The sequence below is a fragment of the Suncus etruscus genome, chromosome 11, assembly GCF_024139225.1.
Source record: "Suncus etruscus isolate mSunEtr1 chromosome 11, mSunEtr1.pri.cur, whole genome shotgun sequence".
In the NCBI taxonomy this organism is placed as follows: domain Eukaryota; kingdom Metazoa; phylum Chordata; class Mammalia; order Eulipotyphla; family Soricidae; genus Suncus; species Suncus etruscus.
Genome location: NC_064858.1, coordinates 61,977,109 through 61,994,713, shown reverse-complemented (window position 1 = coordinate 61,994,713; position 17,605 = coordinate 61,977,109). Strand labels below are relative to the sequence as shown.

General features: G+C 44.0%; 1 protein-coding gene and 1 non-coding gene across 2 annotated transcripts in view; one reads left to right on the top strand and one right to left on the bottom strand.

The window, feature by feature from the left end:
• Positions 1-17,605, top strand: part of LOC126022095 (aspartate aminotransferase, mitochondrial-like) — a 24,403-nt gene extending 6,798 nt beyond the window's left edge. Inside the window, 3 exon segments of the mRNA XM_049782950.1 lie at positions 13,753-13,861; positions 16,074-17,002; positions 17,004-17,605. Of these exon segments, the coding sequence (XP_049638907.1) occupies positions 13,753-13,861; positions 16,074-17,002; positions 17,004-17,325 (1,360 nt within the window). The 3' untranslated portion in view covers positions 17,326-17,605.
• On the bottom strand, positions 1,943-2,049 carry LOC126023466 (U6 spliceosomal RNA). Its single transcript, XR_007500587.1, has one exon. It is a non-coding gene; the product is annotated as a U6 spliceosomal RNA (small nuclear RNA).

The following is a 17,605-nucleotide window of genomic DNA, read 5'->3' as shown; positions in this document are numbered from 1 at the left end:
CTGGCTGTCTGCTCAGAAATAGCTCCTGGCAGGCACGGGGGACCATATGGGACACCGGGATTTGAACCAACCACCTTTGGTCCTGGATCGGCTGCTTGCAAGGCAAACACCGCAGTACTATCTCTCCGGGCCCTCACTCAATGTTTTGTGTGTGACAGCTAAATCCTTGTTCCCTGCCCCAGAGACCTCAGCAATATTACTGCTGTTAGTGTCTGGAGTATTCTGTTTTTGCTCTGAAGGGGAGTTTATAGTCTGAACCTGATCATTTGAGCTAGCCTGATTTCTAACAAGGCGTAATGGAACCCAAAATTTCTTGGAAGGGTTGTCATTTGTAGAAACATAGGCATAATCCCTTCTCTTAGGAGAAGATATCCAGCTATCCATTTTTCATGCTCCTTGATCCAAATAGGTTTATGGGTTGTTTCTTGTCTCTGAATAACTTCTTTAAAATGTCTTTCCACTGCAGTGTAATTTTCCCCTTGGGGTAAGTTTAAATAATTTAGTGTGATAAGAGTTAAAGATAGCAAATCTGTTGGTGGTAAACCTCTTTTTCTATTTTTTTGTAATTGAGTTTTTAAGGTTCTGTGAGTCCTTTCTACAATGGCTAGTCCCCTACAATTGTAAGGAATTCCTTTGAGATGTCTTATCTGCCATTCTTTTTTTTTTGTTTTGTTTTGTTTTTTTGTTTTTTTTGTTTTTGGTTCACACCCGGCATTGCTCAGAGGTGACTCCTGGCTGTCTGCTCAGAAATAGCTCCTGGCAGGCTCGGGGGACCATATGGGACACCGGGATTCGAACCAACCACTTTTGGTCCTGGATCGGCTGCTTGCAAGGCAAACGCCGCTGTGCTATCTCTCCGGGCCCTTATCTGCCATTCTTTACAAAAATATTTAAATGTTTTGCTAACATAGGCTGGCCCATTATCAGTTTTTATAGAATATGAAATACCCATCACAGAAAAACATTATAAAAGAAAACTACAAGCAGCCTTAGATTTTTGAGAAGACATGGGAATTGCCCGCATAAAACGAGAATAAGTATCCACCACAACATGAAGATAAGGTTTTTTTTTTTTGTTTGTTTGTTTTTTTGGTTTTTGAGTCACACCCTGTGACGCTCAGGGGTTACTCCTGGCTATGCGCTCAGAAGTTGCTCCTGGCTTCTTGGGGGACCATATGGGACGCCGGGGGATCGAACCGCGGTCCGTCCTAGGCTAGCGCAGGCAAGGCAGGCACCTTACCTCCAGCGCCACCGCCCGGCCCCGAAGATAAGGTTTTCTTGGAAATAAATCTGTTTGAGTTATATCCATTTGCCTAAGTTTGTTAGACTGTAAGCCTCTTGGGTTTGCTCCTGCTATGTGAGTCTTTTTTGTTAACGGTGCACATATGTTGCAGTTTTCTACAATTTCTCTAGCTTGCCTCCATGGAATTTGGTAATTCACATGTAAACAGTGAGCATTTGTGTGTAGGGCTGAATGTTCCTCTACAGGTGATTTAAATATAGGCATTGCTAACAAGTCAGCAGTTTTACTTTCTTGAGCCATCAGTTCTGGAAGACCTGAGTAGGCTCTAATATGCGTAATGAAGATGGGCTCAGTTCATTTTTGAAGAAGCTGCAGTAATCGTTTAAGTAAGTTCTGTATGATTGGGCCCGGAGAGATAGCACAGTGGCATTTGCCTTGCAAGCAGCCGATCCAGGACCTAAGGTGGTTGGTTCGAATCCCAGTATCCCATATGGTACTCCGTGCCTGCCAGGAGCTATTTCTGAGCAGACAGCCAGGAGTAACCCCTGAGCACCGCCAGGTGTGGCCCAAAAAAAAAAAAAAAAAAAAGTTCTGTATGATCGGGTTATTAGCATTAAGGGAAGCAGTGGCTATCACATGACATAAATTTACCACATACAAAGAATCAGAAACTATATTCATGGCTTCAGATACATTTTTTTTAATATGGAATGCTTCACGAATTTGCGTGTCATCCTTGAGCAGGGGCCATGCTAATCTTCTCTGTATCGTTCCAATTTTAGTATATGTGCTGCCGAAGCGAGCACCAGATACATTTTCTAATAGGTAAATTAACGTTGCTAATTCAACTTTCTGTGCAGATTTATATTTGGTATCTATGGTCATATTAATGTTGTCTCCGGTTATTCCTCCTTTTCCATTTTGGGATTCATCGACGTAAAAAACCTTGGCATTGGGAATAGGGGAATCCCGAACAATTGAAGAAATAACAAACTGAGTTTTCTTTAAAAAGTCCCAAGTTTTTCCTGCTGGATAATGGGTGGATATTTCTCCTGTGAAATCTGAGAGGACTCTTTGTAGAGATTCATTAAGAGGCATTATTGACTCAATTTCCTTTTTTGGTATTGGCAAAACTATTATATCTGGGTCAAAACCTAGTAAAGATACAGATCTGAGTCTTGCCTTGATAATAATCTCTGAAATCAGTTGCAAGTAGGGGACAACTGAGTGAGACTGTTTGTTATGTAAATACACCCATTCCAAAGGTCCTGACTGTTGCATCAAGGCCCCTGTGGGGGTTTCTATACTAGGGAAGATGAACAGAAATGCGTTTTCTCCTGGGATGAATCTTAGGAGAAACGATTTTTTTTTTTTTTTTTTTTTTTTTTTTGGTTTTTGGGTCACACCCGGCGGTGCTCAGGGGTTACTCCTGGCTGTCTGCTCAGAAATAGCTCCTGGCAGGCACGGGGGACCATATGGGACACCGGGATTCAAACCAACCACCTTTGGTCCTGGATCGGCTGCTTGCAAGGCAAACACCGCTGTGCTATCTCTCCGGGCCCAGGAGAAACGATTTTTGTAATCTGCTCAAGAAGATGTCCAATTCATTTTTGGCAGCTGTTGTTAAGTTTCTCAGGCTTATCTAAAGCAGGGTCACCCTCCAACGTTTTAAACAGATTAGATAACTCTGCATTCGGGATTCCTAGTGCAGGGCAGAGCCAATTTACGTCACCTAAAAGTCTCTGAAAATCATTAAGCGTTCTGAGGTTTTCTTTTTTGATAGAATTTTTTTGTGGACATATAGATGTCTGGTCCAAAATAAAACCCAATTATTAATACGGTGGCATTATCTGTATTTTTTCTAAAGCTATTTTCAGTCCTGATGTTTGTAAACAGTCAATAACATAAGAGTATAAGTCCTGTAAATCTGTTTCATTGTTCATTGTGAGCAAGATATCATCTATATAATGAAATATCATGGCTTGAGGAAATTTTTCACGAGCAGGGCTCAAATCCTTATCTACAAAAAACTGGCACATTGTTGAGGAATTCAGCATGCCTTGGGAGAAAACAATCCATTGAAAACATCTGCAGAGATGGGTATTATTGAGAGAAGGAACTGAGAATGCAAAACGTTTTTTATCATCTGGGTGGATAGGAATATGGTAGAAGCAGTCTTTCAGATCAATTATAATTAGTGGCCATTCCTTTGGAATAACTACAGGCAATGGTAAACCAATCTGCAATTTGCCCATAGGTATCATGGATAAATTTACAGCTCTAAGATCCATCAAAAGTCTCCATTTACTGGATTTCTTTTTTATAGTGAATATAGGTAAATTCCATTGAGAAAAAGATGGTTCAATATGTCCTAAACTTAGCTGTTCCTCCACTAATTCTGTCAGCACCTTTAATTTATCAGTTTTAAGGGCCACTGACCTGTCCAAATTGGTTCATCAGATTTCCATTTTTTTTTTTATTGCTGCTGGTGTTTTTATGGTAGTGGCCCCTACTAAAATTTTTGGGTTTTTAAATCAAAAGAAGGTTCGGGCTCTTCTGGAGTTAATGGGATGTGGAATTCCCACTGTTTGTGTAGGTCATGGCCCCACAGGGATGGTGAAAATGGGCCCACGTGAGGTCTGATTATTGCTTTTTGAATTTCTGGGCCGTAAAATATTATAGTCCTCATACTCAACAAACAAGAGCTCAGGCCTTCTATTCCTTCTAGCGAATACGGATTTCCTGAAGAAGCCAATTTTCTGGCCATTCTTTATCAGAAATTATGGTAACCTGAGCACCTGTATCTATCATTCCATGAAAGGGTTGCCCTTCCAAGTGAAGTTTGATCATTGGGTGTTCATCTTTAAATTTAGTAATCAGAGGGTCCGGGCGGTGGCGCTGGAGGTAAGGTGCCTGCCTTGCCTGCGCTAGCCTAGGACGGACCGCGGTTCGATCCCCCGGCGTCCCATATGGTCCCCCAAGAAGCCAGGAGCAACTTCTGAGCACGTAGCCAGGAGTAACCCCTGAGCGTCACAGGGTGTGGCCCAAAAACCAAAAAAAAAAAAAAAATTTAGTAATCAGAGCCACGAGTGGTTTTGAGCAGCACCCAGATCTGGGCTTCCAAAATCTCCAATTTTAGTCTTATCTGATGTCCCAAATTTGATATAAGGCACTATTACTACCTGGGCAATCACTTCTTCTTTTTTAAAGGTCCATATAACTGGTACAGTAATAACTACAATGATTTCTCCCATAGAATCTGAGTCAATGACACCAGTGATTACTGATATACCCTTTATGTTGAGGGCACTTCTGCCAAGAATCAAACCCATAGTATCTGGGGATGGCGGGCCCCTAAATACCAGTTTCTAACATGTAAGGGCATGCTCCTGGGTAAATTGTAATGCCCTCTGGGCATAATATGTCTAATCCGTCACTCCCTGATGTGGAGTGAATTAATTCCCTTATTGTGATGAATTTTCTTGGGCTGGGCTTGGAAGGATTATTGTCTGTGAGCTTTGCCCCTGATTTGGAAGGGCCTGGGGGGAGACCCTGTGAGTGTTTCCCTGCATCTTGTATGTGTGTCCTTGAGGAGCTGTATTTATAAGGAAACGGCAATTTCTTTTGATATGCCCCTGTTTTCCACAATGGTAGCAGGCGATTTGCCTCCTGGGGATTGTGTTGAAATCTCTACTTAGGTTATTATCAATGAGGTTTCTGGATCTGCATTCTTTCGCCCAGTGGTGACCCCTTTTGCATTTTGGGCAAAGACTGGTTTACGGAAAGTGTCCTGTCCTCGAGGGGAGTAAGGCATCATTCCCTTGGTAACTGGGAAGGTTTGTACTGAGTCTAAGTGGGGTGGAGGTTGGGGTTCCCATAGACATTCCAATAGGCATAAAGGAAATCATTCACATCTACCTTTTCATTTAATGTATTCAATGCTAATCTGCAGGCCGGATTTGCATTATGATAAGCCAAAGATTTTACTAGGAAGTTTCTCATCTCCTCATCTTTGACTTGTAACTTCAGAGCATCTTTAATCTTACCTACAAACTCTGCATATGACTCATAAAGGCCTTGAGTAATTTTTAAAAAGTTTCCTCTACCAATGTTGTTAGAATAAATTTTTTCCCATGATGACAATGCAATATCCCTAATTAAATTTAAGTTTTCTTTAGGTAAAGCTGCTTGTGTCTGAATATTTGCAAATTGATTTTCTGCCATCAATAATTCATATGATAGGGCCTGGAGAGTTGCACAGTGGTGTTTGCCTTGCAAGCAGCCGATTCAGGACCAAAGGTGGTTGGTTCGAATCCCAGTGTCCCATATGGTCCTCCATGCCTGCCAGGAGCTATTTCTGAGCAGACAGCCAGGAGTAACCCCTGAGCACCACCGGGTGTGGCCCAAAAACAAAATAAATAAATAAATAAATAAACAAAGTCCGAGATGAGTTATGACTCCAAAGTCTTAGTAACTCCACACTGTATGGCGATTATGGGCCATACTCTTTACATGCTTTTTTAAACCAATCTAATTTTTCCATCTGATAGGGTACATAGTTAGAAACATTTACCCAGTGTAAAGGGGATGAGGCTGGATTAGCCAAAATTACTCTGAATAGAGCTCTGAGACCGAGCGTGTGGTTCATCGTCTGAATCTGCACTGTTGTGCGATTCAATTTTGTGAATAGAACGAGGCCTCCCTTCTGGAGTTAGCACTGGAGGTTGATCATTGTCTGAGTCACTACTGTCATACGATTCGCTAGAATCAGGCTTAACTTTCCGAGTTGTTTTTCTTCCAGCAAAAATTTCTATATTGTTGTTGGTGGGGCTGAATTCATCAGCCCATACCTTGGTCTGAATTTTTGTTTGAAAGACTTCCTTATTATCCATACTGGTTTTAGCCTCACCATTTCTACACTTTCTATTTCCTAAATACTAGCCGATAACTATACTCACAGTAATAACGTGAGCCAACACAGAAATTCCACACACTATGATGGCTGGAGACAATGCAATTTTCATTTAAAATATAGACCACAACCATCCAACTGCAAGTGATTGTCCTTAGATCAAAACCAATTAGTTTTAAACAAAATGGAATAATCCAATCAGTGAATGGAGGGATGGAGGATGAGGTCTTTCCCCTCCAGTTCAGAGCACGCTTCTGCCACCCTGTTTAGCCGCTTCTGCCACCCTGTTTAGCCGAGGTTCTGAGGTGAAATGGCGGGTAAACAGCTCGCAGACAGTCAGGCTTGTGGAAATATTAGCTTTATTCAGTGGACAAGACTGAAGTCCGGGCCCGGAGAGATAGCACAGAGGTGTTTGCCTTGCAAGCAGCCGATCCAGGACCAAAGGTGGTTGGTTCAAATCCCGGTGTCCCACATGGTCCCCCGAGCCTGCCAGGAGCTATTTCTGAGCAGACAGCCAGGAGTAACCCCTGACACCACCGGGTGTGGCCCAAAAACCAAAAAAAAAAAAAAAAAGACTGAAGTCCAAAGACTCAGCATAAGTTCCAGCCAAAAGCCCCTCGCCCTCCACAGACCCTTGTTTTTATCCCCCAGAATCAGGTACCATTCAATGGTAGGATCAGATACCACCCAATGGTGGAAGCAGAATCAGGTACCACCCTAGAGTGGGGGCAGAATGCCAGGTCACACCCTAGGGTAGGGCACAATCACTGGTCAGGGTAGGGTCAGTAACATAATAATCCCCTAAAATATTTACATACACAACACCTGGGTAGGCCACTTGCAAGGTAAATGCCCTACCTGCTGTGTCATCACTCCAAATACACACACACACACACACACACACACACAAACACACATTGGTCTGGAGTTGCAGTACAGTGGATAGGATGCTTGTCTTGCACATGACTGTCCCTGGCTTCAATTCCCTGCATCCCATATGGTCTTCTAAGCATGCCAGGAGTGACTCCTGAATATAGGAGTAACCTCTGAGAACTGCCAGGTGTACCCTAAAACAAAACAAAACAAAACAAGCCAGAGAGATAGCATGGAGTTAAGGCGTTTGTCTTGCATGCAGAAGTTCGGTGGTTTGAATCCCGGCATCCCATATGGTTCCCCTGAGCCTGCCAGGAGTGATTTCTGAGCATAGAGCCAGGAGTAACCCCTGAGCACTGCCGGTTGTGACCCAAACAAAACAAAACAAACAAACAAAAATAAATAAGAGTTCTTTCTTTTTTCTTTTTTTGGTTTTTGGGCCACACCCGATGGTGCTCAGGGGTTACTCCTGGCTGTCTGCTCAGAAATAGCTCCTGGCTATTTCTAATTATGAGAAAATTGGTGTTATTTGGGTGTTACCATGAACGTTTCAAGAAAATGAAATAAGATTTCCACCCTAGATTTCATGCTAGAAATTGTATAAGTGCTTTACTGGCCCATGGTTGACTCTAGTTTCATCCCTGACACTGCATATGGCCCCTAGCATCACTGGTGAGATCTCTAAGCATAGAGCCCTGAGCACCATTGGGTGTGAACCCAATCCTCCATCTCTCAAAAAAGAGAAAAAAAATTATGCCAAAGTTAAAATGCACAGTAACTTGCTAGATATGCATTTGGACTAGTTGAGACAAGGGGAAATGGTATTATTGTAATTAATTGAGGTCAGTCTAGGCTTACCTCTGCCTGGGAGGGTGAGGGAAGAAAGGATTCTAGAGATGGGGATGGGTGGGGAGGAAGAGATGGATTAATCTCATCCAGAAAGAGTGGGCTCTAGAATGGCCCAAGAATACAAAAGATATTAGAGAGAGACAGTCACAATGTATACCAAAGCCAATAGTAATAGTTAACTTTAAGGTTTTACTCAAAGGTAATTTTCACTCTTTCAGCCATATATTTTTTCTCTTTAGCAGCTTAATCAAACTGATTATTTATGCTGGTAACTTTTCAACTTGCTATTACATGGCACCCAGGCCCTTAGGAACAATTATCTACTTGATTTAATTACCCAATTTTTGCAAATCAAAACTATTTATCTCTAGAGATAGGTCTAGTGAATGCTGAAAATTACAGTGTCATTATATTGCAAATTTATTTCAAGTAACCTTTTAATTAATCTGTCAACCTTATAGATAAAAGCAAACACTCTTGTCAAAGACATGTTTGATTTTCTATCTAGGCAAAATTTCTAAGAAAGACAGAGGTGGAGAGAAGCTGAATTTTACTCATAATTGCCTAGTAATTGGAAGAAAGGCTACCTTAAATTGGAGTGGCCTTGATTCTAGCTCCAAAATAAAATTCTGCTGAATTTGTTTGTTTGTTTGTTTATTATGCCCCTATCCCCATCTCTTCCCTGTCATTGTTGTGATGGCCAGGGGCTATGCGTATGCCTGGGTATGGGCTTGCACATTTAATTGTGGTGCTTTCTGGTGGTTGCTCCTCAGACTGCTCACACACTTGACTGTAGTGTCCAAACACTCCTTTAGTTAGGGTATCCACACATGTGCTCTGATAGGGATCAAGGGAAGTCACTCTCATTTTTGTTTTGTTTTGGCATTGGGCCACACCCTGTGGTGCTTAGAATTTACTCCTAACTCTGTCCTAAGAGAGCATTTCTGGCAATGCTCAGGGGAGCATATGCAGTTCTGGGGATTGAACCAGGGTTGGCTGCAGGCTCTTCTTAAGACTTGTCCTACCTCATTGGTCCATAGTCACACTCTTTAGTGGTGCTCAATCAGAGATTTGTTTGCTCATGGAAGTGCCACACTTCCTGGCCATGGTCCCACATAGCCGGCAGAGGTGTTCACTGGGGTTACTTCATTTCACGGTGGCACTCACACACAGACTTGGTTGCAGAGTGTCAGAAGCGCTTGTGAAACTGAGGATACAGCCAGCATTGCTGCGGGGCTTAAACAGCAGAGATGCTTAAGGATGGTGTTTGGTTCACGTGCTGACACTGGAAGTTGAATTCATGACCTCATATTTGCAGGACAGAGTTATAAGCCGGGCTGGCGAGAGCATGGAGGTAGGGCGTTTGCCTCTCATGCAGAAGGACGGTGGTTTGAATCCCGGCATCCCATATGGTCCCCCGTGCCTGCCAGGGGCAATTTATGAGCATAGAGCCTGGAGTAACCCCTGAGCACTGCCGGGTGTGACCCCCGCCCCCCCAAAAAGGAGTTATAAGCCACAGAGCTATATCTGAGCCTCCTATGAAATTTAAAATAGTTCTTATTAGGGCCCAGAACAAAAGCACAGCAGAAAGCGCATTTGTCTTGCATGCACTGACTCGGGTTCAATCTCTGGCATCCCATATGTCCCTTGAGTCTGCCAAAAGTGATTACTGAATGCAGAGTCAGTAGTAAACCCTGAGCACCACCAGGTGTGGCCCCATGACATATATATATATATATATATATATATATATATATATATATATATATATATATATATTACTCTTATTTATCATCATTATTGTTATTTTTCCACTACCAGGGATTGAATCCAGGGCCTCACATGTTCAAGGTTAGTTTTTTTTTTTTTTTTTTTGATTTTTGGGCCACACCCAGTGATGCTCGGGGTTACTCCTGGCTGTCTGCTCAGAAATAGCTCCTGGCAGGCACGGGGGACCATATGGGACACCGGGATTCGAACCAACCACCTTAGGTCCTGGATCGGCTGCTTGCAAGGCAAACACCACTGTGCTATCTCTCCGGGCCCAGTTTTTTTTTTTTTTAAGTTAGTTTTTAACACTATCTCATTCAGAGCCCTAAATTATTTTTGTTTAAAGATTGCCCTTTGGCACAACTGGTTAGCCACTTGCAAAAAAGCGAACTCAGATATCCAGCTAACACCATGTACAAAAGTCAAATTCAAATGGATTAAAGACCTCGATATCAGACTTGAAACCACAAGGTATATAGAACAATACGTAGGTAAAACACTCCATGACATTGAGACTAAAGGCATCTTTAAGAAGGAAATAGAATTCTCCAAACAAGTGGAAGGAGAGATAAACAGATGAGACTATATTAAGCTGAGAAGTTTCTGCACTTCAAAGGAAATAGTGCCCAGGATACAAGAGCCACCCACTGAGTGGGAGAAACTATTCACCCAATACCCATCAGATAAGGGGCTAATATCCAAAGTATACAAGGCACTGACGGAACTTTACAAGAAAAAAACAATAATCCCATCAAAAAATGGGGAGAAAATGAACAGACATTTTGTGAAAGAAGAGGTACAAATAGCCAAAAGGTACATAAAAAATGCTCCACATCACTAATCATCAGGGAGATGCAAATCAAAACAACTATGAGATACCATCTCATGCCACATCACAAAGAAAGAGAACAACAGTGCTGGCGGGGATGTGGAGAGAAAGGAACTCTCTCATTGCTGGTGGGAATGCTGCCTAGTCCAACCTTTATGGAAAGCAATATGGAGTTTCCTTAAAAAATTGGAAATTGAGCTCCCATATGATCCAGCTATACCACTCCTAGGGATATACCCTAGGAATACAAAAATACAACACAAAAATCCCTTCTTTACACCTATATTCATTGCAGCACTATTTATAATAGCCAGACTCTGGAAACAACCAAGATGCCCTTCAACAGATGAATGGCTAAAGAAACTGTGGTACATATACACAATGGAATATTATGCAGCTGTCAGGAGAGATGAAGTCATGAAATTTTCCTATACATGGATGTACATGGAATCTATTATGCTGAGTGAAATAAGTCAGAGGGAGAGAGATAGATGCAGAAGAGTCTCCCTCATCTAAGGATTTTAAGAAAATTAAAAGAAAAAATATTTTTTTTTTGTTTTGTTTTTGGGCCACACCCGGTGACACTCAGGGGTTACTCCTAGCTATGCGCTCAGAAGTCGCTCCTGGCTTGGGGGACCATATGGGACACCGGGGGATCGAACCGCGGTCCGTCCTAGGCTAGTGCAGGCAAGGCAGGCACCTTACCTGTAGCGCCACCACCCGGCCCTAAAAGAAATTTTTACAATAATTCCCAGAGACAAAAGAGAGGAGGGCTGGAAGGTCCAGCTCGCAACACGAAGCTCACCAAAAAGAGTGATGAGTACAGTTAGGGAAATAACTACAATGAGAACTATCATAACAATGTGAATGAATGAGGGAAGTAGAAAGCCTGTCTCGAGTGCAGGTGGGGGTGGGGTGGGGAGAAGGGAGATTTGGGACATTGGTGATGGTAATGTTGCTCTGCTGAAGGGGAGGGTGTTCTTTACATAAATGAAACCCAACTACAATCGTATTTGTAATCAAGATGTTTAAATAAATATATTAAAATAAAGATTGCCCTATGGTACACTCTCTGCTGTCTGCATCCTAATTTGTGATATGTACTTTCTCTTTATATATATATTGGGGGGTCAGTCCTGGCGGGGGCCAGGAGTTACTCCTGACTCTGCACTCAGAAATAGTTCCTGGCAGGCTTGGGGGATTATATTGAATGCAGAATTCAAACCACCGTCCATCCTGGGTTTGTTGCATGCAAGGCAAACTCCCTACCACTGTGCTCTTTACATTCTTTACATTTTAAAAAATAAAACTACTTGCTTCACTAAAAAAAAATTGAATTTTGTAACTAGTACAAAGCATCATTTGTTCTTCCAGTGTCCACCCACAATATGACACAAAAAATATTTTCATTACATTGGTCTCAATAAAAATTATAAAAAATGGGGCCGGGTAGGTGGCGCTGGAGGTAAGGTGTCTGCCTTGCAAGCGCTAGCCAAGGAAGGACCGCGGTTCGATCCCCCGGCGTCCCATATGGTCCCCCCAAGCCAGGGGCGATTTCTGAGCACATAGCCAGGAGTAACCCCTGAGCGTCAAACGGGTGTGGCCCAAAAACCAAAAAAAAAAAATTATAAAAAATACTTTATTTTAATTAAAATTCTGCTACCAATCAGTGGATTCAGTTAAAAGCCTAGTATTTTGTTTTGTTTTGTTTAAGCCAACATTAGAAGGAAATGCTGCCTTTTTTTGTTTGGGGGCCATATCAGGCGGTGCTCAAGAGTTTACCCCAAGCTCAGGAGTCATTCCTGGGACCTTGTGGGATGCTGAGGATCAAACCTGGTTGGCAGAGTACAAGGCAAACACCTATCTACTATGCTATTGCTCTGGCCCATGCTTAGTATTTTAGTAAGGGGTAATAATGTGCACAGAAGGGTCTGGGAGACATATCAAAAACAACTGGAGCATTTAAGATCTTAGGTTGATCTCTAAAACTGAAGAAGTAGCCTCTGAGCCTTGCAAAATTTAGTGTGTTCCCCCACCCCTGCCCCCACCCAGCAGAAAGCAAGGACAGAGACAGAATAGGACATCATCTTATATTATATAATTACTTTTTTTTGTTTTTGTTTTTGGGGGCCACACCCATTTGATGCTCAGGGATTACTCCTGGCTAAGCACTCAGAAATTGCCCCTGGCTTGGGGGGACCATACGGGATGCTGGGGGATCAAACCGCTGTCCTTCCTTGGCTAGCGCTTGCAAGTCAGACACCTTACCTCTAGTGCCACCTCACCGGCCACAATTACTTTTTTTTTAATTGATTAAGCCACACTCCCCCTATTTATAACTTTTTCTTCTTTATCAAGTTCTCAGGGTCTTTCCTCAGCAAAACAGAATGATGAGATGAGGCTGCATGTTATATATGAAGGCTTTTTATAATATTTCTCTATAAAATCCTTATCTCTGCCTGCTGTCCCACCTACAACCTTCTAGGTGGGAGCACTGTGGAGAGCATAATAAATAGTTTTCGAGTGAGGTGCTCAGGGTCTTTTGGGGCAGATAACTGGCAGGCTCGGGAGTTTTAGGAGCTGCTGGCAGGCTGACAAAAGATTATGCATCAGACCTTCTTGCCTTTTTTACCCTTCTGTCTGTGTGGATTATTTGCTGGGGATAAATATTACCAAGATCGCTTCCCCTTCCTAGGGGATAGAGGAATTGGAATCAATTTCTCATTCTGGGAGCTCTTTGAGGATTCATTGATAACCAAAGTAGGAGTAAATCTGACACAGCAGCTGCATGTATCTTTTCAAAAGCATTTCACAGTATTTGCAAAAGTATTTTGCAGTCTTGAGCCAACATGAAGCATTCTACAGTACGGTTTCAAGATAGCAACTGGTTAAACAAAGTGAATACCAGGAACAAAAGTTCACTGTTCAGAGAGGACTGGAAGGAAAAGTTGCCTTTTTTCAAACTGGCAAATAGTGTACTGAGTCTCTGTTCCCTGTTTGCATCCTCCACTACCTCTTTTATCTGTCTCATGCTCAGAATACCTTGCAAGTTTGCACATTTGATTACAAACTGTTATAGGGCCCCCAAATTGCTATCCAGGATGGAGAAGTCTCAATTATGTAAAATGAACCACTTTCAACTTCATTAAAGTACTTTCCCTTTTGAAGCTGCCAACAACAGATGACCCAGGCGCTGGCCCAAGTTGTGGATCTATTTAGCTAAGTACATAATCATGGCCTTTTTAAGTGAAAACACCTCTGGTTTTCATGAAACAGAGAGCAGAAGTCCTTCCACCCACTTAATGGCTATGGGCCAAGGATTGTGGGAGAATGGAGTGACCTGGATCATCTGGCTAATGAGAACTTCGAGTCTGAGGCCCCAAAGGCAAAAACTTGTTGGTGCGATAATGAAATGTCAAGCCTACAGGCTAAGGCCAGAGCTTTCTGCTTTCTGTACTCAGGAACCCATCATGGTGGATCTGGTGGTGGTGGTGGGGGGGGGGGAGGAGCAGCATATAGGATATCAGGGATCAACTTGGATTGGCTGTCTGCAGGGCAAGCACTCTATCCACAGTACTATCTCTCTAGTTCACATTTTATTTATTTATTTTTTTTGGTTTTGGGGCCACATCCGGTCATGCTCAGGGGTTACTCCTAGCTATGCGCTCAGAAAGCTCCTGGCTTGGGGAACCATATGGGACGAACCGCAGTCCATCCGAGGCTAGCGCAGGCAAGGCAGACGCCTTACTACTTGCGCCACCACTCTGGCCCCCAGCCTTCTGCTTTCTTTTGTTTGTTTGTTTTTGTTTTTTGTTTTTCAGGCCACACCCGTTTGATGCTCAGGGGTTACTTCTGGCTAAGCGCTCAGAAATTGCCCCTGACTTGGGGGACCATATGGGACGCCCGGGGATAGAACTGCAGCCCTTCCTTGGCTAGCGCTTGCAAGGCAGACACCTTATTTCTAGCACCACCTCACCGGCCTCACCTTCTGCTTTCTTTTTTTTTTTGGTTTTTGGGCCGCACCCATTTGACACTCAGGGGTTACTCCTGATTATGCGCTCAGAAATCGCTCCTGGCTTGGGGAGACCATATGGGACACCGGGGGATTGAACCGTGGTCCTTCCTTGGCTAGCGTTTGCAAGGCAGACACCTTACCTCTAGCGCCACCTCTCTGGTCCCACCTTCTGCTTTCTTAAGGCTTCCTCCAAAGGCAAAGAAATAGGGAACCCATAAAACATGATTTTTCTCTATTTGTGAAAGAAAATCCTCAATAGGAACCAAACAATGAGTTGCTTTATTTTGAGGGGCTAGTGTTGATGTATGGCAGATGGTTTGAACATGCCCCTTGGATAGTCTCTCAGTAATGACAGTTGAACCTGGAGACTTCCCATGGACTTTCTTTCCTCCTTGTTATGCCGAGTATAAAAGAAAAAACTTGAACAGTTGCAGGGGGCCCAGGTTAGTGACCAGAGCAGTGTCTGCTTGCTTGCAGGGAGGGGGGGGGCAGAGATAAAGCATCAGCAAGATGCTGCTGGCTTTGTATCTATTCCTTTTTTTTTTCTTTCTTTCCTGTATCAGGGACTCCCCCAGCCACCTTTGTCAGGTGAATTACAATCTGTTTCTTCTCTTTCTCAGAAAACCCCTGGCAGCAGTTGCTACTGCCCTCAGACTTCAGGAGAAATAAAAGTATATTTGGAGGCTGGTCCGATTGCAGTGGTGTTTACAATTAATTGATCACAGCCAGTTACAGATTTTTTTTGTTCCTTCTCCACTCCCACTTCTTCACTTGACTAGCGTTAAAAAAAAAAGTATATTTTGAGAGATAGTACAGTAGTAGGTCGTTTGCCTTGCGGCCCACACAGGACCGACCTCGGTTCTAATCCCGGCATTCCATATGGTCCCCTGAGTCTACCATGAGTGATTTCTGAGCGCAGAGCCAGGAGTAACCCCTGAGTGCCTCCGGGTATAACCCCAAAACCAAGCAACAACAACAACAACAACAAAGCAAAAACAAAAGTATACTTGGTTTCTCTTTCTCTGGTCTCTCTCAGTCAAGGGCTGGCGTCCCTGATTGGGCATGAGGTTCCACCCGGCAGCCAGGCCCCACAGGGCCCTTGCAGTCTTGGGCCTCTGTGGCTAGCATTGCGGCAGGCAAGCAGCAGGTGGACTTGCAGCTTACTGCAGTAACCAGCTAGGTAACAGCAGATTTCTACAAAATGGCACCCTTAACAGGTCAAGTGAACCCTGTTTTCTACAAGAATTTCAGAAAAAAATAAAAAATTAAAAAAGTAAATAAAAATGAAACGTTAAAAAAAAAGAGAGAAATTGAATGAAGAGAGAAATGAATGTAAGAAAAATGAGGGGCTGGAGAGATAGCATGGAGGTAAGGCATTTGCCTTTAATGCAGAAGGTCGGTGGTTCGAATCCCGGCTTCCCATATGATCCCTTGTGCCTGCCAGGAGCAATTTCTGAGCGTAGAGCCAGGAGTAACCCCTGAGTGCTGCTGAATGTGACCCAAAAACAAAAACAAAAACAAAAACAAAAAAAAAAAGGAAAAGAAAAATGATTAAAAAGAGAGAAATTCGACCTTTCCGCAGGAGCCTCGCGCTCGCTCGTCCGCACCAACGCGGCTTCGGCCAGAGTCAGTTCCTGGTGGACCCATGTGGAGATGGGACCCCCAGATCCATCCCATCCTGGGAGTCACAGAAGCCTTTAAGAGAGACACCAACAGCAAGAAGATGAATCTGGGCGTGGGTGCCTACCGGGATGATAATGGAAAACCTTACGTGCTTCCTAGTGTCCAAAAGGCAGAGGCCCAGATTGCTGCAAAAAATTTGGACAAAGAATACCTGCCCATCGGAGGTCTGGCCGACTTCTGTAAATCGTCTGCGGAACTAGCCCTGGGCGAGAACAATGAAGTGTTGAAAAGTGGCCGGTATGTCACCGTGCAGACCATTTCTGGAACTGGGGCCTTACTCGGAGCCAGCTTTCTGCAAAGGTTTTTTAAGTTCAGCCGAGATGTCTACCTGCCCAAACCATCGTGGGGGAACCACACCCCAATCTTCAGGGACGCTGGCATGCAGCTCCACGGTTACCGCTACTATGAGCCCAAGACATGCGGCTTTGACTTCACAGGTGCTCTCGAGGACATTTCAAAAATGCCACAGCAGAGTGTCCTCCTCTTGCATGCCTGTGCCCACAACCCCACGGGCGTGGACCCTCGTCCTGAGCAGTGGAAGGAGATTGCAACAGTGGTAAAGAAAAATAACCTCTTTGCCTTCTTCGACATGGCCTACCAAGGCTTTGCCAGTGGTGATGGTAACAAGGATGCTTGGGCCGTGCGCCACTTCATTGAGCAGGGCATCAACGCTTGTCTCTACCAGTCCTATGCCAAGAACATGGGCGTATATGGGGAGCGTGTGGGGGCCTTTACTGTGGTCTGCAAAGATGCTGATGAAGCCAAAAGGGTGGAGTCACAGTTGAAGATCTTGATTCGTCCCATGTACTCTAACCCCCCTGTCAACGGCCCGGATCGCTGCCACCATCCTGACCACTCCTGACCTGCGCAAGCAATGGTTGCAAGAAGTGAAGGGCATGGCTGACCGTATCATTAGCATGCGGACTCAGCTGGTCTCCAACCTCAAGAAGGAGGGCTCCTCCCACAATTGGCAGCACATCACTGATCAGATTGGCATGTTCTGCTTCACAGGGCTAAAGCCTGAGCAGGTGGAACGGCTGACCAAGGAGTTCTCCATCTACATGACGAAGGATGGCCGCATATCCGTTGCAGGGGTCACCTCCGGAAACGTGGGCTACCTTGCCCATGCCATTCACCAGGTCACCAAGTAACGTCTTTGCTCGCAGGGGAGCGAGCCCAGCCTCTGCCACCCGGAGAGTCCCACAGAGAAGAGGGATTGGTGGGGAGTGGCTCGGCTCCTTCCTCTCGGCCAGAACTCGGCACTCAGCGCTTGAATGGGGTTCTCCGAAAAGAACTTGTAGTGGAATAGGGCAGCGACAGCTCCTGGCTGGGTCTGGAACTTTGTGGCACTAAACCAAACTCCTTCCTCATACTTTTATCTCTAGCTTTCCCGAAAGAGTTTACATGTACGAGAAAGTCATATTCCCCACC